Genomic DNA, 24,708 nt, shown 5'->3' on the forward strand with positions numbered 1-24,708 from the left:
CAAATAAAAGCACCATGCAAAGGGATTGAGAGACTGAAAGTGGGCTATGCGTATGAATGTGCTTAGTCCAGAATTGGCACGTAGTAGGCACTTTAGTGGCAGACAGACTCTAGGGTGGCCCCCATGATCCCCACTTCCTGGTAGTCATATTCTTGTGTAATCCCCTCCCCTTGATTGTGTAGATGGGGCCTGTGACTTGCTTCTAGCCAACAGAGTACAGCAAAGGTGACAGGATGTATGTGATTGCATTACACAAGACTGAAATGCCCATCGTGCAGGACTGTCTCTTATGCTTTTCCTTGATGACTATGAAGGAGCAAGTGGCCATGTAGGTGGCCTATGTGGTGGCAAGGAGTGGAGGGAAGCCTCTAGTTGCTGAGGGCAGCCTCAGTTGACAGCCAGCAAGAATTTGAAGCTCTCAGTCCTACAACCACAAGGAATTGAATGCTACCAACAACCAACATAGGTGGGGTGGTGGGTCCTTCCACAGTTGAGCTTCCAGATGAGAACACAGACCTCCAGTCCTGGCTGATGCCTTGATTGCAGCCTGGCAAAGGACCCTGCTAAGTTGTGTCCAGACTCCTGACCTACAGAAGCTATGAGATGATAAGTGTGTGCTGTCTCAGGCCACTAAGAAACAACACACGTTTATCATCTCATAGTTTCTGTAGGTCAGGAGTTTGTGGTAATTCTGTTATGCCCAATAGATAACTAATACATGGTTATCACCTGTTCCTGTCCCTCACCATCTACCCCTAACCTTTTTATTGAAAGCGAATTGGAGTGGAACCCAATGGCCAAAGAGGTGATGGAAACAAGATCTCATCCCTGTTCCAGGCAGAGTTAATAAAGAAGGATGAATGTTACATTGCTCCCTTCCCGACCTTGCTTTACTCTCAAACTATGGGACTAATCTCCTAAAGATAGAGGTGAAATGGTCTGAAATGTGTCCCTCCAAAATTCATGTTGAAACCTAATCTCCATTGTGTTGGTATTAAGAGGTAGGGACTTTGGGGAAGTGATTAAGTCATGAAGGCTCTTCCATCATGAATGGGATTAGTGTCTTCATTAAAGAGGTTGAAGGGAGCTCCCCAGCCCTTATGCCATCTGAGGACACAGTGTTTGCCCCTTTTATCATGTGAGGATGCCACAAGAAGATGCTGTCTATAAAGCAGAGAGCTCTCCCCAGACACTGAATCTACTGGTGCCTTGATTTTAGACTTCCCAGCCCCCAGGACCGACAGAAATAAATTTCTGTTGTTTCTAAGTTACCCAGTCTAAGGTATTTTGTTATAGCAGTCCAAATTGATTCGCACACCCTATCTGAACCAGCCATTTAACAGGCAAGACTCAGAGAGGGTGAGTGTCCCCCAAAGTTGCTCCACCTACACTTTCCCCATCTCAGTTGTGGCATCTCCATCCTTCCAGTTGCTCAGGCAGAAAGCCTTGGAGGTATCCTTGACTATTCTCTTTTATTATACCCTACGGCCAACCCATCAGCTGTTCAACCTTCAAAATATATTAGAATAGGATTGGCCACATCTCATCACTGCTGAGACAGAGCAGGGACCCTGTCTCAGGAGGCTTCTGCCCACCACCCCCAAACATGGAAATAAAGGAAAATCTTGAGTCCCTTCAAGAGAAATACCAGGCACCTAGCTAGCCTTGAGAAGTAACTGAAGAACTTAATAAACAGGAAGGTAAAAATACCTTAAAATAATAGCCACCCAAGAAGGTTAGAGCCACAGGATGTTTGGTTCCCTATAGAAACTAAAGATAACATCTTAACATATGTCCCTGAGTTGGTTTCAGAAACCCGGAATCCACCAGATGGAAAATGCTGACCACCATTGAGTAGACATAATAGATAAGGAAGAACTGAGGACCCAACTCTGACCACTGCCCTTGATTATAAATCTTTTCCTGAGGGGCCTAGAGAGAGTCAGGCCCACAGGCCAAACCTTAACACTCCTTCCTGCTGACCTCAAGTTTTTGAAAAAGCCTTCCTTTTTCTACCAATTACAAATCAAAGAATCTCTAAGTCCACCTGTAAGGCCCCCTGATACTCAAGATATCCCAATTTCAGGGTCCAAACCAAGGTATAGTTTCCATGGATTGACCTATGATTTTGCCTGTAACTTCTACTTTCCTAAAATGTACCCCTGCCTTTAAAAATCCTTGTTTATAAGTTATCCAGGAGGTCGGATCTTCAGTGTGAACTGCTTGTTTCTCCTTGCTTGGCATCCTGCAAATAAATGCCCTCCTTTCTCCTACTGCAAAATTCAGTGTAGATGTTTGGCTTTACCGTGCCGGGGGAGGTTCAGTTCAGTAATACTGCCGCCATCTTGGTCTGAGCCATCGTCAACCATCCTCTCTCATCTGGATTACCAAAATAACCTTCCAACTAGTCTACCTGCTTCTACGCTTGTACTCACTTTCTCCCCTGACCTCTCCACCCAGCCATGGTCTATTTCCAACACGTCAGTCAAAGGGATACTTTTTAAACCTAAGTCAAATCACTGTTATTCCTCTGCCTAAAACTCTGCAATGACCTCCCACGACACATAGAGTAAAAGCCAAAGTCCTTCAAAAATCTTTAAGGCCCTATATTATCTGGCACTTAACACATCCTTGATCCCACCTTCTACTTCTTCCCCTGTTGCTCCACTCACTCTACTCCAGCACACTGGTCTCCTTGCTGTTCCTTTGGCAAGTAAGGCATGCACCTGCCTCAGGATCTTTGCACTGGCTGATCTCTCTTCCTGAATTGCCCTTTATCCCTCCCCATGATGAATTTCCTCACTTCCTTCAAGTCTTTGGATTTCACCTTCTCATTGAGGCCACCCTGACCATCCTATTTAAAACTTAACTCTAACCACTGCCCCTTTATCTGCCCTACATTCCTGACCTTTTTTTTTTTTTTTGAGACAGGGTCTCACTTTGTCACCCAGGCTGGAGTGCAGTGGCACAATCACCGCTCACTGCAGCCTTGAATTCCTGGGCTCAAGCAATTTTCCCACCTCAGCCTCCCAAATAGCTGGGACCACAGGCACACACCACCAGGCCCAGCTAATTATTGTATTCTTTGTAGAGATAGGAATTTGCCACATTGCCCAGGTTGGTCTCGAACTTCTAGCCTCAAGCAATCCTCCCTCCTCGGCCTCCCAATTGCTGGTATTACAGGTGTGAGCCACCACACCTGGGCTTGTTGCCATCTTTATGTTCATGAGTACCCAATGTTTAGCTCCCACTTATAAGTAAGAACATGTCGTATTTGGTTTTCTGTTCTTGTGCTAATTTGCTTAGGGTAATGGCCTCCAGCTGCCTCCATGCTGCTGCAAAGGACATGATTTTGTTCTTTTTTATGGCTGTGTAGTATTTCATGGTGTACAGGTACCATATTTTCTTAATCCAATCCACAAAAACATGGAATGCTTCATCAATTTGCATGGAATCCTTGTGCAGAGTCCATGCTAATTTTCTCTGTATTGTTCTAATTTTAGTATATGTGCTGCTGAAGTAAGCATGTGTGAAAGACTTTGAAATGGGCAAAAATGTCTTGTAGTTGTACCTTTATAGGTTACCTTCACCTGTCATTGTCTTTGAGCTATGTTGTAGAAAAATGATAGTAATGTAAGTGATTCTAGTATTAATACATAGAAATGCAAATAGTGCCTGGTGGTGATGCAGTTGACTGCCCTAAACATATTGACCAGTTTTGCCTCTAATTGTAAATTCACTTCAGCATTTCTGATTGCCTGTATATGTGTTTGCTTTGACTTCTCCTTTGAACCAGTTGTACCCTCTTATTTGTGTTAGTAGACAATTCTCTTTGGGTCTCTGACATTTCTGCATGTTTTGAGTAGACGCGCTGACTACCTTTGTTCTGGACTATATTTTCAAGGATATTTGTTTAGCAAACAGCCTTGGAAGAAAGAGAATGTCTCCCCTTGGCTCAAAGAGTAGTTTGCTTATGGCTTTCGAAGATATAATGTCTCTCTCCAGAGCAAAGGACAGGCATGCTTACTGTCTAGTATAAAAGGTTGGGGTTCCCTAAGCTTAGGGATCTTCTCTTGTTACACAACTCAATACTTTTGTTGGTATTGCCTGCCCCTCTTCATGTTACCCTGGGGGATTGGGGGCTTGAGGAACTGGTGTAGGAAAATGCCGATACTCTGGCTACTGCAATTGCTATGAGTAATATGGTCCTTTGTCTCTGACCCAGGAGTGTTGTGTCCTCTGCTAGCACCTGTGGGAGCTGTGAAAGGCTAACTTGTCAGCTTGCAAATAGGTCACACTCAGACTTTAAGTAATTCTTAACTGATTCATTTATTAATTAATGAGTTAATTGAAGTCTGTCATGTATTAATTTTATATTTGTATGAGAGGCATGATTTTACCTTTTGTTTAAAATTTTTCCTTTAACTCATCTATCACCTTGTAATATACTATATAATTTCTCATCATGCTATTGTCTCCCCTTCCCCCCAAATATAAGCCCACAGGGCAGAAATATTTGTCTTTTGTAATTAGAATTCACTGACGTATTCTAATGACAAAGACTCTCTCTCTCTCTTTTTTTTTTTTTTTTGAAAGAGGCTCTCACTCTGTTGCCCAGGCTGGAGCAGGATTGTGCAGTGGCACAATCTTCGCTCACTGCAACCCTCCACACCTGCAGGCTCAAGTGATCCTCCCACTTTAGCCTCCTGAGTAGCTGGGACCACAGGCACACCAAGTCAGGCTACTTTTTTGTATTTTTTATAGAGATGGGGTCTTACCATTTGCCCAGGCTGGTCTTGAACTCCTGAGCTCAAGTGATTCACCTGCCTCAGCCTCCCAAAGTGCTGGGACTAAAGGCATGAGCCACCATGCTCAGCTGACAAAAAACTCTTTTTTTTTTTTTTTTTTTTTGAGAGAGAGTCTCACACCATCGCCCAGGTTGGAAAGCAGTGGTGCTATATTGGCTCACTGCAACCTCCACCTCCTGGGTTCAAGCAATTCTCCTGCCTTGGCCTCCCGAGTAGCTGGGATTACAGGCACATGCCATCATGCCTGGCTACTTTTTGTATTTTAGTAGAGATGGGTTTCACCATTTTGGCCAGGCTGGTCTCAAACTCCTGACCTCAAGTGGTCCACCTGCCTCAGCCTCCCAAAGTGCTGGGATTACAGGTGTGAGCCACCATGCGCAGCCAACCCCCACACCCCCCTGACCCCCACCATTTTAACCAAACTTTTGTTAGGCTCCTCTGAGTCTTTTTAAAAATTCATCCTCACCCTTGGGCTCTGTCTAGTTTTGACAAGATACTGCTGAATCAGTCTAGCGAAAATGCACACCTTTGATATTTTTGATCCAATTCCTCACCCCCCACCCTTGATTTCTTATCACCCTGGCCTGTGATGGGGTTCAGGACACGCCAACCCCCAAATATGGCACCTTGGCATTTTGAATATTTTAAGTCAAAATAATTGGAGAAACAGCATGTGGAGAAGGGGCCTCTGACCTTCCTTTGCCCCTCACCCCTGAAGCAGGTCATAAAACCCAGATGGATTTTCTGATTTTTTTTTTTTTTTTTTTTTTGAGACAGAGTCTCACTCTGTCACCCAGGCTGGAATGCAGTGGTACAATCTCGTCTCACAGCAAGCTCCGCTTCTCAGGCTCAAGTGATCCTCCCAGTTCAGCCTCCCAAGTAGCTGGGAACACAGATGCACGCCACCACGCTCGGCTCAGTTTTTGTAGTTTTGATAGAGACAGGGTTTCAACATATTGCCCAGGCTGGTCTCGAACTCCTGAGTTCAAGCAATCTGCCCGCGTCAGCCTCTCAGAGTGCTGGGATTACAGGCATGAACCACCATGCCCGGCCATTTTATGACTTTATTTTGAAGCAGATCATAAAACCCTCAGGTGAGAGGTGCCCTGCCTATACCCAGAGAAAAAGAAAATCCTTATCTCCAAAGACACAGGGACAGAAAAGAATCTGAACAGGCCTTGCTGACTTTCCCCCAGTTTGTTACCACCAGGTCACACTCTTCGTCCTGTCATATTTCTCTACGACTCTCCACTGTTCATCAAATCTGGCACAAAGATACTCAGGCTTAACCATTTCTCCAGGTCTTCCTTTCCTTATGAAGGCTCCTATGCCACATCAAACTTAGATGAAATACGTTCATATGCTTTTCTTAATCTGTCTTTTGTTATAGGGGCCTCAGTCATAAAACCAGGATGAATAGAAGGAAAGATATGCTTCCTCCCCTATACTTGCCTTCAGCAATAGTCCTTTTTAAATATTTATTTATTTATTTATTTATTTAGTTAGTTAGTTAGTTATATTTTTAGAGACAGGGCCTCGCTCTGTTGCCCAGGCTGGAATGCAATGGTGTGATCACACCTCACTGCAGCTTTGACTTCCCCAGGCCCAGACAATCCTCCTGCCTCAGCCTCCTGAGTAGCTGGGACCACAGGCATGCGAATTTTTTCTACATTTTGTAGAAATGGGGTCTCACTATGTTGCCCAGGCTGGTCTTGAACTCCTGAGCATAAGCAATCCTCCCACTTTTGCCTCCCAAGGTGCTGGGATTACGAGTATGAGCCTGGCCCAGCAATAATCCTATCAAGTCGGTTTAACCAGAAACCATCTTATCCTTGACATTTCCTCTTAGTAATTTTCCATCCACTGACTCCCCCACCCTGCTCCCTGGCTATAAATCCCCACTTTGAATACTTGCGTATACAGAAAGGAGCCCAGTTCTATACTGAGGTCTCTCTCCTCCTATTGCAATTGTTACTAAATGAAATTTTCCTTCACTGCTTTCACTTCTGTCCAGCTCTGGCTTTTTTGGACACTGACACATAGACCAGTACCTGGCGTGTAGAAAATACATACTAAGTAAATGACTTGCCCAAAGTGACACAGGTACTTGGTGCTGGAACCCAGGTCTCCTAATTTCCAGCTGTGGGCTTGTTCTACAGTTTTACTTTCCCACCCAGGTATAAGAGAGAGCTTTTCAACAGGGGTTGGCAAACTCTGACCGAATCTGGTCCCTTGCCTGTTTTTTGCCTGACCTATGTGCTAAAAATGTTTTTTTGAATGATTTTTAGAAATTAAAAGAAGAGGAAATAATGAGGCATAAAAATGACCCAAAATTCAAATTTGCGTGGAAACACAAGCAATGCTTGTTCATTTATATTGTTAAAAGAAAGACCTTGGACAAATTAAATGTAACAGAGTTTAATTGAACAAACAGTAAATCGTATCAGGCAGCCCCCAAGCCAGAATAGGGTCAGAGACAGACTGGTACTGCCAAGTGTTTAAAGGTTTATGGACAGAAACAGGAAAGTAACAGAAGACGGAAGTGAGATACAGAAATTGCTGGACTGGTTACAGCTCAGTGTTTGCCTTATTTGAATAGAGTTTGAACAGTTGATTGCTTTTTTTTTTTTTTTTTTTTAGAGAGAATCTCGCTTTGTTGCCCAGGCTGGAGTGCAGTGGCGTCTTCTCAGCTCACTGCAGCCTCAGCCTCCCCAGTTCAAGCAGTTCTGCCTCAGCTTCCTGAGTAGCTGGGATTATAGGCATGTGCCACCACACTCAGCTAATTTTTGTATTTTTAGTAGAGATGGGGTTTTGCCGTGTTGGCCAGGCTGGTCCTGAACTCCTGACCTCAGGTGATCCTCCCACCTCGGCTCCCAAAGTCCTGGGATTACAGGCATGAGCCACTACGCCTGGTGAGTTGACTGCTTTTGAGTGGCGGAAATCAGCGATTGGCACAAGAGTAGATTACAGTCTGTTCACACATCCAGTTAGGTTACAGTTCATACAGCTCACTATGTATGGAGAAACTTTAGGCTGAACTTAAAACATGCAAGGAGGCAGCTTTAGGCTGGACTTAATTTAACAATATGCCGTCCACCGTTGTCCTGCTACAAACAACAGAGTTATGTGGCCTGCAAATCCTAAAATATTTACTAGTGACCTTTTATAGAAAAAGGTTGCTAACCCCTGTTTTACGACATTCCCCTGAATCCTTAGTTTAAGCATTAGGATGCTTAGCTTAAGCTTTCTACTCTTAGGAGAGGCAATCTGTGCTCAATCAATACCAAACCCTGTGATTGACTCTACAATCGAAGCACATCAGCAGAGCATTTAACACGACTCTCCCACACCCCCACAGTGAGATGGGACTCCACTACCTCACTCAATCCTTATACCAATAAACAAAACTATTAACTATGATTATAGAGGCCTAATATAAAAGATAATTGGGCAAACCCCGAACACAAGCAGGAACTTGATTCTTTTATCTTCTAACCTGAGTTCAATGCTGAGAATTTAGTGTTATCTTAAAAGTCAGAATGGCTTAAAAGCACAGGCATAAAAAAAGCATATAGACTTTTCTTTGCATTTGTTTCTTTTTGTCCAGAGGTTCCCACCTCCAGCTGCACAATAGAATCACATGGGGAGCTTTTAAAACTCACTAATGCTTGGGCTCCACCTGCTCTCCCAAGTCCTGATTAAATGGGTCTGGGCACTGTTTAAAAGCTTCCCGGCTCGGCATGGTGGCTCACGCCTGTAATCCCAGCACCTCGGGAGGCCGAGGTGGGTGGATCACGAGGTCAAGAGATTGAGACCATCCTGGCCAACATGGTGAAACCCCGTCTCTACTAAAAATACAAAAAATTAGCTGGGCGTGGTGGCAGGCGCCTGTAGTCCCAGCTACTCGGGAGGCTGAGGCAGGAGAATCACTTGAACCCGGGAGGTGGAGCTTGCAGTGAGCCGAGATTGCGCCACTGCACTCCAGCCTGGCGACTGAGCGAGACTCCGTCTCAAAAAAAAAAAAAAATGCTTCCCGGGTGAGTCTGTTATGTGGCCGTGGTGGAGAGCCAACTTGGTCCTCAAACTTAATGTGCACATTAGAATTATTGCTCAGGATCATATCCATAAAGCTCTGAGTACTATACTTCATGAGGGCTCTTTAGGGGATTTGCGATGATAATTTTATTTTTTTATTTTTATTTTTTTTACACACGCAGAGTCTCGCTCTCACCCAGGCTGGATTGCCGAGGCACAATCATGGCTCACGGCAGCCTGGAACTCATGGGCTCAGGCAGTCCTTCTGCCTCAGCCTCCCAGCTAGTAGCTAGGACTACAGGCACACACCACCATGCCCAGCTAATTTTTTAAATTTTTTGTAGAGACAGGGTCTTGCCATGTTGTCCAGGCTGTTCTTGAACTCCTGGCCTCAAGTGATCCTCCTGCCTCTGCCTCCCAAACCGCTAGGATTATGGGTGTGAGACACCATACCCAGCCATAATTTTAACCTATATTACATTTTCACCTTAAAATACTATTAGGCCCAGGAGGTCAAGGCTGCAGTGAGCTATGATCACACCACTGCTCTCCAGCCTGGGTAACAGAGCAAGACCCTGTCTCAAAAAAAAGAAAAAGAAATGCTATTAGAAAAAATTAACTGAGAGGCCATTAGTCTGAGACAGCTCCAGTGTTGTGGGGTCCTAGGTGAGCAAACTGAAATCAGCTAAGAGTAACTTAACTGCAAACCAAAAATGAAATCCTAAGCTCCCAATCTACTGAATGAATCCCTTCTTGGCCAAGGCGACCCCAGAGAAACCTGAAAAACTGAATTCCAGCCATGATGGGAAGGAGGTTCAGACATACCTCCTTCTTATACCCCCTCCCTCTTGGAGTTTAGGCACAACTGACCAGCATTAACATTAAAACAAAGATCGTAAGACCGACAAAACAGACTCTTTGTGGCAATCAGATACCAAATTCCAACTTGACTCTAGTAGAACATCACTCAACAGATAGCAGACCCTGAAGGAAATCAAAATATTTTACTCCCAAATATAATTCTTTTTTTTTCGTTTTTGAAATGGAATCTCACTCTGTCGCCTAGGCTGGAGTGCAGTGGTGCAATCTCTGCTCACTGCAACCCCCACCTCCTGAGTCCAAGCGATTCTCCTGGCTTAGCCTCCTGAGTAGCTGGGATTACAAGCACATACCACCACAACCAGCTAATTTTTGTACTTATAGTGTAGACGGGGTTTTGTCATGTTGGCCAGGCTGGTCTCTAACTCCTGGCCTCAGCCTACCTGCCTCGGCCTCCTAAAGTGCTGGGACTACATGCACGAGCCACCACGCCTGGCCTGCAACTTTTCAGCCTCTTTTCTGTGAATAAATAAATAAATAAGTAAATTTAACTAACATGCTATTTCTTTTTGCACCTGTAGTCCCAGCTACTTTGGGGGCTGAAGTAGGAAGATCTCTTGAGCCCAGGAGGTGGAGGCTGCAGTGAGCCATGACTGTGCCACTGCACTCCACCCTGGGTGAAAGAATGAGACCTTGTCTCAAAAATAATAATAATAATAGGCCAGGCACAGTGGCTCACACCTGTAATCCCAGCACTTTGGAAGTCCAAGGCAGTCAGATCATCTGAGGTCAGGAGTTTGAGACCTGCCTGGCCAACACTGCAAAACACCATCTCTACTAAAAAAATACAAAAATTAGCCAGACATGGTGGTGCCACCTGTAATCCCAGCTACTTGGGAGGCTGAGGCAGGAGGATTGCTTGAACCCAGGAAGCGGAGGCTGCAGTGAGCCGAGATCAAGCCACTGCACTCCAGCCTGGGCGACAGAGCAAGACTCCATCAAAAATAAAAAATAAAATAATAATAATAATAAATTTAATAATAATAATTTTAAAAAGGAAGATTCACAGCAAACCATGTGAAGGGGCCTAGTTTAACTGAGCTGGCTGACAAGAAAATCTGCTCTGTTTTAATCCAATAAGGAAAGTCACTTTGAAACAACCCACCTGCTTTTTGTTCCCTGTTTCTGTTTTCTTCAGCTCTTTTCTACTGATTCATAAATCGCTGTCCGCTCAGATAAACTCTTCAAAATTACCTCTGTTTTTCTTTAATGTGCCTTGGTTTATCTTTTAACAGTGCGAACTTCAGAGCCCAAACCCTGACATAAGATGTGGCTCCTCTAAGATTAGCTCCATCGCGACAAGACTGTCCAGGTTTCTACAGAGTGTCTTGGAAACCACAGAAGTAGTACAAGGCCAAGTCCCTTAAGGGCAGAGCCTGGGGTGGGAGTGTGTGCATGAGTGTGTATGTGCCAAGGGTGTGGGAGTAGTTAGCTGGCAAAGACAACCAAGATACTCACTGCCGCAGACATCTCCTGCCTGGAAGAGTTCTGTGGTGAGTAGAACTAACCCGTAGTAAGAGAATGCATTGGAAAACCTGCCAGGAGAAAGCAAGAAAGGTAAAGAAATGATCAGAGGAACACGAGTCCCCTTTCCCTACCCCCTTGGGAAGGGCCAATGTCTACAGCAGCAGGGACCAGTCTTTGGGCTACACTGGGATTTTGGGGGCTTTACTGGGGACCTTGAGCAAGAAGATGGTAGGTAAAAAAGCATCACGATATGATCAAAGGGAAGTGATCCTGTGTCCTTTGAAAGACCAAGAACTGTCAGAGGTGTTTGAACCAGAGCACCTCCATCTTGAATAGGGGTTGGGTAAATGAAGGCTGAGACCTACTGGGCTGCATTCCCAGATGGTTAGGCATTTTAAGTCACAGGATAAGATAGGAGGTCGGCCAAGATACAGATCATAAAGACCTCGCTGATAAAGCAGGTTGCAGTAAAGAAGCCAGCTATGAATCCACCAAAACCAAGATGGCGATGAGAGTGACCTCTGGTCGTCCTCACTGCTACACTCCCACCAGTGCCGTTACAGTTTACAAATGCCATGGCAACTTCAGGAAGTTACCCTATATGGTCTAAAAAGGGAAGGCATGAATAATCCACCTCTTGTTTAGCATATCACCAAGAAATAACCATAAAAATGGGCAACCAGGAGCCCTCGGGGCTGCTCTGCCTATGGAGCAGCCATTCTTTTATTCCTTTACTTTCTTAATAAACTTGCTTTCACATTACTCTATAGACTGGTCTTGAATTATTTCTTGCATGAAATCCAAAAACTCTCTCTTGGGGTCTGAATCAGGACACCTTTCTGGTAACAGAACTATGCTATACAAGAGACACAACACCTCCAAGGCTGTCTACCCAACTGGCAATAGGGGAAAAATGGGACCAACGTCTGGAAGAAAACAGTCCCATTAACATCTTTTAGGGCTCTGGGTCAATTGCGTCAACTTGGACATGTGATTTTCGAATTTCAGAGCAGAATGACACCGTTTATTAATTCCTGGCTGACCCATGAACTAGAATACTCAAGTTTGCAAGACCAGAACCTTCTCATCCAGTAGAATAGTTATATGAAAACTCAGTCATAATCAGAAGCCAGTGATTCATTTCCTTAGGTTTCAATGTGTGCAAGCAAATGTAGTGGCTTTCATAATGCACTAAAATTAGTCTCTAATTAATTGCTTCAGTATTCAAGGAGCGTTGGCCCAACCAAATTACATGTGCTCAAAGGTGGGTATTCTCAACTCTGATGCCCCACCATCCTTTTAAAAAATTCTGCAGGCTCGCTGAGTTAATTGAGCTCTCAGGAATTCGGGGCAGAGCTAGAGTCCGTTCTGTATATTATCAAAGCTTTTTTCTCCTCTTCCCTGTAATTGACCACCTTGGGGACACTTCCCTGTTAATTAGCACCTTTGCTAAATGGTGAATAGAAAAATGAGAACTGGTTAAAATAGAACATAAAGCCTTAAGCCAGGCCAATTTTGTTCACTGTTAATGCTGTGTACGTGAATTGGTGCAAAGAGACTTGAAAGATGACTGCAGCTCCAATTCATTGTGGAGTTTAAGGTGATTACACTCTCCAAATACCACCCCCAACCCACACCTTCTGTCTCCGCTCCCTTCCATGGGTATTATTTAAGAAAAAGTCCACCGGGATCAGAACTGGAACTTAAAAGGATGCCCATGTTGACCAAATCAGTGGTTCCCAAAATACGTGCCACATGCCACCCCTGTGGTACCCAAGGGGCAATATGGGCTGCAGGGAAGACACTGACATAGTATAAATACACACACACACACACACACACACACACACACACACATATTTTTGAGACAGAGTCTCACTCTGTTGCCCAGGCTGGAGTGCAGGGGTGCAATGTCGGCTCACTGCAGCTTCTGTCTCCCGGGTTCAAGTGGTTCTCATCCCCCAGCCTCCCAAGTAGCTGGGACTACAGGTGCCCACCACCATGCCTGGCTAATTTTTGTATTTTAGTAGAGATAGGATTATGCCATGTTGGCCAGGCTGATCTCGAACTCCTGACCTCAGGTGATCCACCTGCCTCAGCCTCCCACAGTGCTGGGATTACAGGCATGAGACACCACACCAGCCCACATAGCAGAAATATTTAATTGTATTGTGAAAGAAAAATTACTTTTTAAGTTTACTTTCAATCCTTTCAATCCTTTTAAATTATATCCCAGTCTCACTTTTGTGCTAATGAGTCATTAACACCTCCCCTCTCCCATCTCTTTTTGTTTTGAGACAGGGTCTCACTCTGTTGCCCAGGCTGGAGTACAGTGGCATGATCACAGCTCATTGCAGCCTCAACCTCCTGGGCTCAAGTGATCCTCCCACCTCAGCCTCCTGAGTAGCTGGGACCACAGGTGCATGCCTCCACACCCAGCTAATTTAAACATTTTTTGTAGAGACAGGGTTTTACCATGTTGCCCAGGCTGGTCTCAAACTGCTGGCCTCGAGAGATCTTCCCACCTCGACCTTACCAAAGTGTTGGGATTATGGGCATGAGCCACCATGCCCAGCCAGCCTTCTTATCTCTTATATACAGAGGCTCACTGCCTCTGCAAACCATCCGTCTGGTTACTTTTGCTGGTATTTCTCTTTAAGAGTGCCTTCTATCTGTGACTTGCAATTAAGGTGTTTTCTTTTAAAGCAGAGTTATAAGCCTGGTTCAGCGGCTTACAACTGCAATCCCAGAATTTGGGGAGGCTGAGGAGGGAGGATTGCTTGAGTTCAGGAGTTCAAGGCTGCAGTAAGCTAGGAGAGCGCCACCACACTCCAGCCTGCACGGTGATTAAAAGCAGTCAAGTTAAAGAAAAAGATCAAGGAAATAATAGTGCGTACAGATGATAACCTGGATATGACGGAAATCAGGAGGATGATGTTCAAACTACTGAAATTTGCAAACGCTGCCTGAAATCAAAGTGCTATCTGTCCATTGCATTAAAACAAAACCCAAAACAGGGCACAGGGAGTGGAAAGGGGTCAAAGTGGTCAACAAACAGCTCTTACCATATAAACCACAGCAAAAGAGTTGTCCATCTAAAATGGGGCGTGAAAAGGTCCCTCATTTTGCCTCGGTCTTCCTGTTTCAAAACAAGGACATAGTGTTTATTCTCTCCCCTACAGATGCATGGGAGATGGGCTGGTGGCCTGAGACTAGTGCACACCCAGGCTGGGAGGGAGGTTTCTAGTAAGTAGGACACTGGAGCTCTGAGAACCCAGGTCTCAAATCTACAGGACGCAGCCTCCCAGCCCCTCCAGCCAGAACCCAGCCATGTCCAGGGGCATGATCCCCGCAGGATGGATCTCACGCCCTCCAACCTGGAAACCTGGACTTGGGAAGCAGATCCCTCCTTCCTGGCCCCTCAGACCTCAGCACAGATCCAAGGACCCAGCAAGCAGAAAACCAGTCCAAAGCATGTCCAGCCATTTCACACACACACATGCGCCTTCCCCAGTTCTAGGTCTAGGTGGCAACAGTTAATGTGCTGAGAAACTAATTCACCAAAGGCCAATTTACCAAAAGATTGATTAGCTAAATGACCGATTGGCCAATTTTACATAATTTACAAATTTATCAAACTTTGCTTTACGACGTTCTTTAAAAAATATATGCTATGGCCAGGTGTGGTGGTTCGTGCCTGTAATCCCAGCACTTTGGGAGGCCGGGGCAGGTTGATCACTTGAAGCCAGGAGTTCGAGACCAGCCTGGCTTTCCCTCATCCATGGAAGGGATCTCTCCCCAAAGGCAACCAAATAGGCTTCTGCACCTCTTGAGGAATCCATCCTGCTCTGCCCCTGTAGATTTGGGGCAGGTCCCCTGGACTCTATGTTGTCAGACCAAACACCTCCTTCCAACTTGGTGAAATGCCATTCAGTTCTTCTTGCATAATATAAAAAGAATCAGAAATATAACTTTATTTTAAAAGGTAATTTCTTTATGGGATCTGATGTCTGCTTAAGGTATTTGTCATGTTTCTCCAATCGGCTTGGATGGTTCTTGAGGGCAGGGACTGCAGCCTTAAATCCGAATCTTTTCTCCCCATGTGTGCAATGCTGGTGCCTACATATACTAGGTGCTCATTAAGTTTCACTGTGGTGGACTCCCTGATGGTGTTACCAGCAGAGTGAGGCACCATTCATTAAGAACATCTACACAGGGTGTGGTTTGATCCCCTAGATCTAAGCACACTCCTTCCTAATATGGTTTTATTGCACAGCTTTTGCCAATCAGTCTCATTCGCTAGTCAGACTTCATCTGCGCTGAAAGGCGAAACCAAAGCAGGAGCAGTTACAGGACCCATTAGCAGATGTTACATTTCTCTAATCACTGGTGAAATTCTCCAGGAAGCATTTTTAGAACTTGGCAGTGAAAATACAGATTGGAGTTGCCAAATGACCCTTGCAGGTCCTGTCTACTGGGCCCTCATCTGCTCCATGTGCACGCACACACCCCACCTTGGGTACACATACCCACGTGTGTCCACACATGCATGCCCTACACCATATGCACACACTCCCCTGCATGCACCCCAATACGCACGTTGCAGAGTCTATTGGTCCAGGCACTGACCTGTCTGGAGATGATGAGTTTCCCCAGCGGCATGGGAGCTCCGTTTTCAGTTGCTATCCTCTTTAAGGTGGCGATTGCCTTTTCCTGGTTCCCTGACAGCACATCATACCTTGCACTTTCAGGCAGCCACTGGGATGGGGGAGACAGGAAACCCAGGCGTGGCTGGTTAGGGTGGGACAGAGCACTCGCTTCTAGCCACACACTGTTGCGTGTGGGGTCTTTAAGAGTGGGGGCTCTGGAGCCAGAGACCTGACTTCAAATCCTGGCCCCACCATTTATTATGTTGGTTGTGTGACCCTGTACAATTACTTGACTTCTCTGTGCCTTCATTTCCTTCTCCATAAAATGTGAATGATAAGAGATCCTACCTCTTAGGGCTCTTAAGAGGATTAAACAGGATAATCCAGGCAAGGTGCCTAGTGCAGTGCCTGGTATGGGTTAATGCAGTTATTATTATTGTCACGGTTGCTATTACTATTATTTGGGGCTGTTTTCAGAGTTCCAGGTGAGGTCTGAATTAAATTAAGATCACTATCAGAAATCTCACCCCCATTGTTCAAGGAATTACATCTCACCTGTATTCAGCATCATCTTGCAAACTCAGTTCAAGAGAAAAAAAGAAATCAGAAAGATTTTTAGGCCAATGGAAGTCCCAACCCCAAATGACTACATACATACATTTCTGTAAAAATGGAGCAACAGCTGTTTGAAACAGCAGGTATACTGGAGAAAAGACTAGGAGTTAGAAGATCTGATTTAGAGTTCTTTTGTCTATTTGCTGTAGGCCCTTTAACAAGTCAATTAGCCCCTCTGGGCTTCAGTTTTCTCATCAATAAAAAGAGGATATAGCAGAGAGTGCAAATGTCCACCAACATTCTGTTTCCTTTTTCATAGCGCAAAGTTGTCCTTAGATGTGGCTGCCCAGACAGGGACTACATTTCCCAGCTCCCTTTGCATCTAGGTGGGACCAAGTGACTTGTGTTCACCAATGGCATATGACCAGACTATTCCTGGCCAAGGTATTTAAGAAGTGACTGTGCAGTCTCCACTTGCCTTTTGCAAGTCTGTTGTCTGTATGTAGAAGACTTCAAAGCCCTAGAGGATGGCAGAGCCACCAGCCGGACAAAAACTGGACCCAGAATTCCACTTGCCAACCAGAAAAGTCATTCTGAACTATTGTGTTAGTGAGAGAGAAGCTCCTATCGTGCTGTTACTGAACTTGTGGGCTTTATTTGTTTCAGCAGCTGGTATCACCCTGACTAATATAGGGGTTCATTATAGTCCTGTGATTATTGGGAGGAATAAATATGATAATGCATGGAGCACAGAGCCTGCCACACAGTTAAGCTTAATAATTATTAATACTTATTATCATTACCAGGAATTTTTGTGGTATTTACCGTACATAAGAACTACCCATCTCTAGGCTTATTTTAGTGCCTACTGGCTGTAAAGTGTTTCAAGCATGTGCCCATGAAATGATGAGTATGTGGCAAGATCTCAGTAGAGGGTGTGGTTTATGCACAGATGAGATGAAGAGATCATTTAAACTCCTGGAGCCAGCCATGCCTGAAGTCTGACTTAATCCTCTGAAATGTATTTATCCCTCTCTTTTACTCAAGCCAGTTTGAATTGGGTTTCTGTCATTTGCAACTTAAGAGTCTCAACTAGTGCAATACAATCACTTTAAGTGTAGATTTTGCAATGATGGGGCCAATGTATCCTCCCATCCCCAGTTATCACCCCAGAAAACATCCCAGAAGTGTCTGTCTGGAGGAAATCTAACACTCCATACTGGGGCTACCCCAGGCCATAGCTCCCTTGTCTCATTTCCTGATTTAAAAAAAATAATCTTGAAAGGTGGCTTTGGTATCCTTCCCTATCCCCTCCCCACCAAAATAGAGTGGACAGTAAGATGTCAGATAGCAAAAGGTGAAATCTCTTAAAGGATACCTACGAAACACAGCACGGCAAAGAGGAGGAGCGGGACAGCTGAGAGGATGAGCAGCCAACGCCAGCCCAGGCTGGGCATCACGAACACAGCCAGGACGACCTCGAACACTGTCCCGATAGCCCAGAATACCTGGCACAGGAGAATCAGGGTCAGTGGTGGGGGTAGCATGGTCCATACAGAGAGGAATTATGGGGGCAATGTGGACAAGGGTATCTCTGTGGGTAAGGGGTCATTGGAGTCAGTAAGGTTAGAATAGCCACACTTTCTCTGTGGTCTATATGGTTGGGCCAGGGCTGCCATGTTGCCCAGCTCACAAGGGTACCATTATACATTGTATAATATTTGCATGGCACCTGCTGGAGCTGAGCAATGTGGCAGCTTTGGTTAAGGAGATCAATGTGACCAATATTACGTGATGTCAAATTGGTAGTGAACACACTGGTTCTCTCTCTGTCTCTCTGTCTTTTTATCTTGCTCTGTCACCCAGCCTGGAGTACAGTGTCCCGATCATGGCTCACTGTAGCCTTAACCTCCCAGGCTCAAGCAATCCTCCCACCTCAGCCTCCTGAGTGGCTGGAACTACAGGCACATGCCACCATGCCTGGCTAATTTCTTTTGTATTTTTAGTGGAGGCAGGGTTTCGCTATGTTTCCCAGGCCTCCTGGGCTCCTCAGCCTCCCAAAGCGCTGGGATTACAGGCATGAGCCACCAGACCCAGCCTCAAATTTTTTATTATGGTAAAATACACATAACAAAATTTACCATCTTAACCATTTTTAAGTGTACAGTTCAGTGGTATTAAATACATTCACAATATTGCACAAACATCACCACTCCCCTTCTCCAGAACTCAATTTGCAAACGTGAAAGTCTGTGCCCATGTTTTTTTCTTTGTTTGAGACAGAGTCTTGCTCTGTCGCCCAGGCTGGAGTATAGTGGTGCAATCTTGGCTCACTGCAACCTCTGCCTTGCAGGTTCAAGCGATTCTCCTGCCTCAGCCTCCCGAGTAGCTGGGATTACAGGCGCCCCCCTCAACCACACCCAGCTAATTTTTGTATTTTTAGTAGAGACGGGGTTTCACCAAATTGGCCAGGGTGGTCTTGAACTCCTGACCTCACGGGATCCACCCCCCTCGGCCTCCCAAAGTGCTGGGATTACAGGTGTGAGCCACCACGCCCGGCAAGAAATTCTGTACCATTAAACAATAACTCTCCATTCCCCTCCATCCCCAGCCCTTGGCAACCACTATTCTACTTTTCGTCTCTATGAATTTGATTACTCTAGGTACCTCATATAAGTGGAATCATACAGTATTTGTCTTTTTGTGACTGGCTTATTTCCCTGAGCATAATGTCCTCAAGATTCATCTGCATTGTACCATATGTCAGAATGTCCTTCCTTTTTAAGGCTGAATAATATTCCAATGAATGTATAGACCACAGCTTGTTTGTCCACGCATGTGTTGACAGACACTCGGGTTGCTTCCATGTCTTAGCTAGTGTGAATAACACGGCTATGAACGTGGTTGTACAAAATGGACACACTGATTTTGCTCACTGACATCCATCTCCCTTGCCCAATGGTGCCCCAGAATTCCTTATCAGAATTGCCACTTCTCGATGGGGCTGAATATCTTCCGTTTGCCTGTCCAAGTCACTCTCCATCCTTTTCCACTTTTGTATGGGTTCCATCAACAGGCTCCCTGTCCTAGTGCTTCCCATTGGGTGCAGCCAATGTGGAGCCCTGCAGGAGATGGAAGTGGAGGGAGGAAAAAGAGACTGAAGCACTTACTCCCCTGGCTCCCTCCCTGCAGAGCAGTCGTGGCTGGCTGCATCCGTCAGCTAAGGGTCCTAGCTCCTGTCCAGCAGCCTTCATCATACAACTCTCTGGGCAGCTCATTAATCCCTCTCTTTGCCCCTTCTGGCCTGGGGTGGTAACACCCTGGCAGGGACTTTATAAATAGTCCATTTATTTATTTATTTATTTGTTGTTATTGTTGTTTTGAGACAGAGTCTCACTCTGTTGCCCAGGCTGGAGTTCAGTGGTGCAATCTCGGCTCAGTGCAACCTCTGCCTCCCAGGCTCAAGCAATTATCGTGCCTCAGCCTCCTGAGTAGCTGGGATTACAGGTGTGTGCCACCACACCTGGCTAATTTTTTTGTAGAGATGGAGTTTTGCCATGTTGGCTAGGCTGTTCTCAAACTCCTGACCTCAAGCAATCTGCCCGCCTTGGCCTCTCAAAGTGCTGGGATTATAGGTGTGAGCCACTGTGCCCGGCCAATAGTCCCTTTATTAAACCATCTGCAGTGATCGTAATTTTAGAAGCTGTTTCCTACTGGGACCCTGACTCTACAACTACAGTCCATTCCAAAACCTGGCCCTCCAGCCTCCCTATTTGTTCTGGAGCCCCCAAGAACCTTCCGAAGTCCCCTTTTGCTTAAGTGAACCACAGTCCATTTCTGTTGCTGACAATCAGAAGTGACAGAAAAATGTCTAACAACAAGTAATGCACTGATTAATAAGAATGGACACCAGTAGCCGGGCGCAGTGGCTCACGCCTGTAATCCCAGCACTTTGGGAGGCCGAGTTGGGTGGCTCATGAGGTCAGGAGTTCAAGATCAGCCTGGCCAAGATGGTAAAACTTGTCTCTACTAAAAATACAAAAAAAAATTAGCCAGGCGTGGTGGTGGGCACCTGTAATCCCAGCTACTCAGGAGGCCGAGGCAGAGAATTGCTTAAACCTGGGAGGCGGAGGATGCAGAGAGCCAAGATCGCGCCACTGCACTCCAGCCTGGGCAACAGAGAGAAACCCTGTCTCAAAAAAAAAAAAAAAAAAAAGAATGGACACCAGTTATACAGGCCCATACCACCTGCACTGGGCCAAGATTTAACTCTTTAGTTGCTGAATCCTGGGAAGCCCTGAGAGAGGACAGAGTGTCAGGCAAAGGAATGAAGGGCAGTCAGAGTTCAAGATCAGCTGGTCTAGATACATTTCCTTTTCTTCTTCTCCTTCTTCTTCTTCTTCTTCTCTTCCTACTCCTCCTGCTCCTCCTCCTCCTCCTCCTTCTTCTTCTTCTCCCTTCCTTTTCTTCCTCTTCCTCTTCTTCTTCTTTCTTTTTTTTTGAGACAGAGTCTTGCTCTGTCGCCTAGGCTGGAGTACAGTGGCACGATCTCAGCTCACTGCAACTTCCACCTCCTGGGTTCAAGCAATTCTCCTGCCTCAGCCTTCCGACTAGCTGGTATTACAGCCCACCACCACACCTGACTAACTTTTTGTATTTTTTGGTAGAGATGGGGTTTCACCATGTTGGCCAGGCTGGTCGAGAACCCCTGACCTCAGGTGATCCAAAGGCCCCGGCCTCCCAAAGTACTGGGATTATGGGCATGAGCCACTGCGCCTGGTCTTTTTTTTTTTTTTTTTTTTTAATAGATGGGGTCTTGCTCTGCCACTCAGGCTGGAGTGCAGTGATGTGATCACAGCTCACTGCAGCCTCAGACTCCTGGCCTCAAGTGATCCTCTTGCCTTGGCCTCCCAAAGTCCCGGATGCATTTCAATATTTAAACAACGGATTCATCCACATCAGTGTGGATCAGCGGAGCATCACCCTAATTGGTAAGAAGCAGATGTAGTCAGAATGTTGGGCTGTGGGATCAATGCGATTAACATTGTCAGTGTGGTTAAAATGATTGGGGACATCAGAATGGGTTCATAGTCATCACTGTTGGAATCAATGTCCAGCATGAGCAAATAAACCATTCTGCCACTGTGTGGAGGGGGCCATTGGGCAGCTGCATGAGGTGGGGAGTCATGGAGCCATTGTATTTGCTCTGAGATCTTTCAGACCATGGTTAGAAAATGAGTCACAAGACCCTGGAAGAAAAACTTGAGAGGAACTAGCTGGACCACGAAAGTTTTAAGGCAGCCTGTAGGCCACAGAAATGGTCAAGAATGGAAATTCTTGACCAAAAAGACAGGTGGTGGGTGATGATATGAGTGTGGGCCAGAGTTTGGTCTACTCACACCACACCATTCAACACCAGCTCTCAGATACAAGCTATTTCCAGTTCAAGAAAAACATACCCTTCCATACCCTTGCCGACACTTTTTTTTTTTTGAGGGACGATAGATTGAATGTTTTTGTCAATTGAAGAATTTGTCCTTATTGCAAAACGGGCATGTCAGAAATGATGTAACTGATCCTTTTACGTCTTTGCATATTGAGCCTGTAATATTTTTTTCTTAAACTCCCTTTTCCTTGACCTGTGGCTCAAGACATCTGAGAACCTCCTGCCGGAATCCACACGCTCTAGAGACCCAGGCCGCTCTCATCCTTACCTCAATCAGCAAAATACATTTAGCTCTGGCTTTCATGGGAAGGAACTCGGCATACAGCGTCACCCTGGGAATGTAAAAGGGAAAGAAAGGGAGTTAAGATCAGAACTGGGTGGGAAAATGACTACCGTTTTCTGAATTTGCAGCCGACATTCCTCCAAGGGTGGTCAGTGAACCACTTACATCAGAATTTCCTGAGATGATGTTGGTTAAATATACAGATCTCTAGCTCCCTCCCTTCCTAGACCTTCAGAAACAGACTCCCAGGGATGAGGCCCTGGCATCTGCATTTTTATTTTATTGTATTTATTTATTTATTTATGAGTCTCACTCTGTCACCCAGGCTGAAGTGCAATCATAGCTCACTGCACAACCTTGAACTCCTGGGCTCAAGTGATCCTCCTGCCTCAGTCTCCAGGGTAGCTAAGACTACAGGCATGCACCACCACTCCTGGCTAATTATCATTATTATGATTTGTAGAGATGTATGTTACCCAGGCTGGTCTCGAACTCCTGACCTCAAGCGATCCTCCCACCTCAGCCTCCAAAAGCGCTGGGAATACAGATGTGAGTCACCATGCCTGGCCTCACCTGCATTTTTAACTCCCCAAGTGATTCTCAAATTTCCTAACTGCTGCCATTGAGCCCTACCCATAATCCAATAAGTCCAGGGAAAAATGTTTTCTTGGCAGGAACACCTCAACCTGAGCCCTTCTCAGCACACAATGTCAACCTGTCCCATCACTGGTGACATTAATTTTCATCACCTGATCAAGCTGGTGATGGAGATTACCAGCTTGGTAATCTGGTCTAACAGATTTCTCCACCCTAAGTTATAATTTTCCATTTGTGATTAAGAATATTTCCCTTTTGTGGGGAAGTATTCAGATTATGCCAATATCCTGTTCCCCATAGAACCTCTACCCACCAGCTTTTAGCCATTGACTATCTCCATCTAAGTCATCTACCACTGTGATGGTAACAAATGGTTGTTTTTGTTTGTTTTGTTTTTTGAGACAGGGTGTCACCCTATCCCCAGGCTTGAGTGCATGGTGTGATCATGGCTCACCGCAGCTTCAACCTTCCAGGCTCAAGCCATCCTCTTACCAGCCTCCAAGACTACAAGTGCTAGGATTATAGGCACACACCACCACACCTGGCCAATTTTTTTTTTTTTTTTTAATTGTGGAGATGAGGTCTCACTATGTTGTTCATGCTGGTCTCAAACTCCTGGGCTCAAGCAATCCTCCTGCCTTGACTTCCCAAAGCGCTAGGATTACAGGCATGAGCCACTGCGCCCAGCCCCGCAAATGGTATTTTTTATTTTTATCATTCCTTCTATATTTATTAGTTGACATTCAACTGTAAGAAAGAGATTTTCCTTCTTCCCTTCATCGTATCTGTCTATCCATTTAATCAGTATAGACTTGTGGAGTCCTATTTATACAATGGGTCGAAGCCCGTTACTATTTTGATTCTTAGAAGAGCTTTTTCCTCCTCCCCTTTGTCTATCTTATCTTCTATCTATCTATCTATCCATTTAATCAGTAAGGACTGGAGGATTCCAGTTTTATTCCATGAGTTGCAACCTGTTTTTATTATTATTATTATTATTATTTTGAGACAGGGCCTTACTCTGTCACTCAGGCTGGAGTGCAATGGCATAATCTTGGCTCACTGAAACCTCCACCTCCCGGGTTCAAGCAATTCTCCCACCTCAGCCTCCTGAGTAGCTGAGATTACAGGTGCCTGCCACCATGTCTGGCTAATTTTTGTATTTTTTGGTAGAGACGGGGTTTCACCATGTTGCCCAGGCTGGTCTCAAACTCCTGACCTCAAGTGATCTGCCTGCCTCAGCCTCCTAAAGTCCTGGAATTACAGGTGTGAGCCACCATGCCCGGCCTGCAACCTGTTATTATTTTGATGCTCAGACTGTCCCAGATCTGCCCAGTGGGAGCCCCTTCAAGCTGATTCCTATTGTCTTTTTGGCATGTCTCCATCATTCCTTGAGGTCTTCCCTATTTTCTAGCACAAGATATTCAGCTCATCTTATAGTTCTGTTGCCCCAGCCCTGGAGTCTGTCATCACCTTTCTAAGAAGCCCTGGTTCCCTTTGGCAGAAGATGGTATTTAGAAACCAAGATCTCTGTGCTCAGTGTGCTCATTGCTCCTGGGGTGTCACTGCTGCTGGGCCTCTTGGTGGACACAGCTAAGAGATTATCTGTCTGTCTATCTATCTATCTCTATCTTACTTCTCTCCCTCTCTCTTCACACACTCACCATATCTATATCTATCTGTGTATATTTATTTAAAAACGAGTTCATACTGATACATTCCATTTCAGTTCATCACCTTAGGGTTCATTCTAAACTTCCTCACTTCCATGTTGCAATTCCCTTCTCCAATAATGGGAAATTTGATCTCATTATCCTCAATATGGCTATGTCTTTGCTCAATTTACTTGTTTGCTTAATGTAACCAGCGTCCCAACTGCACTGCCTGCCTCTGTCTGCTGCTTCCACGCTTTCCTCCTTTTCACTTCCTCAGACTTGGGGCATGCTGGACAGGGAAGGGAACTTTTAAACCAGGCCCTGCTCCCACCTA

At 45.4% G+C, this 24,708-nt stretch overlaps 1 protein-coding gene and 1 non-coding gene across 2 annotated transcripts in view; both read right to left on the reverse strand.

Annotated features, from left to right (window-relative positions):
* The window catches only part of SVOP (SV2 related protein), a 110,592-nt gene that overhangs the window by 12,119 nt on the left and 73,765 nt on the right, over positions 1-24,708 (reverse strand). The window contains exons 7-11 of the mRNA XM_016924135.4: positions 22,108-22,171; positions 17,776-17,901; positions 15,819-15,947; positions 14,255-14,328; positions 11,181-11,257 (exon numbers count right to left, since the gene is read on the reverse strand). Coding sequence (XP_016779624.1) covers positions 11,181-11,257; positions 14,255-14,328; positions 15,819-15,947; positions 17,776-17,901; positions 22,108-22,171 — 470 coding nt within the window. The remainder of the gene's footprint in view (positions 1-11,180; positions 11,258-14,254; positions 14,329-15,818; positions 15,948-17,775; positions 17,902-22,107; positions 22,172-24,708) is intronic.
* LOC112205069 (U6 spliceosomal RNA) lies at positions 3,421-3,527 on the reverse strand. Its single transcript, XR_002938934.1, has one exon. It is a non-coding gene; the product is annotated as a U6 spliceosomal RNA (small nuclear RNA).

Source organism: Pan troglodytes, chromosome 10 (genome assembly GCF_028858775.2).
Source record: "Pan troglodytes isolate AG18354 chromosome 10, NHGRI_mPanTro3-v2.0_pri, whole genome shotgun sequence".
Lineage (NCBI taxonomy): Eukaryota > Metazoa > Chordata > Mammalia > Primates > Hominidae > Pan > Pan troglodytes.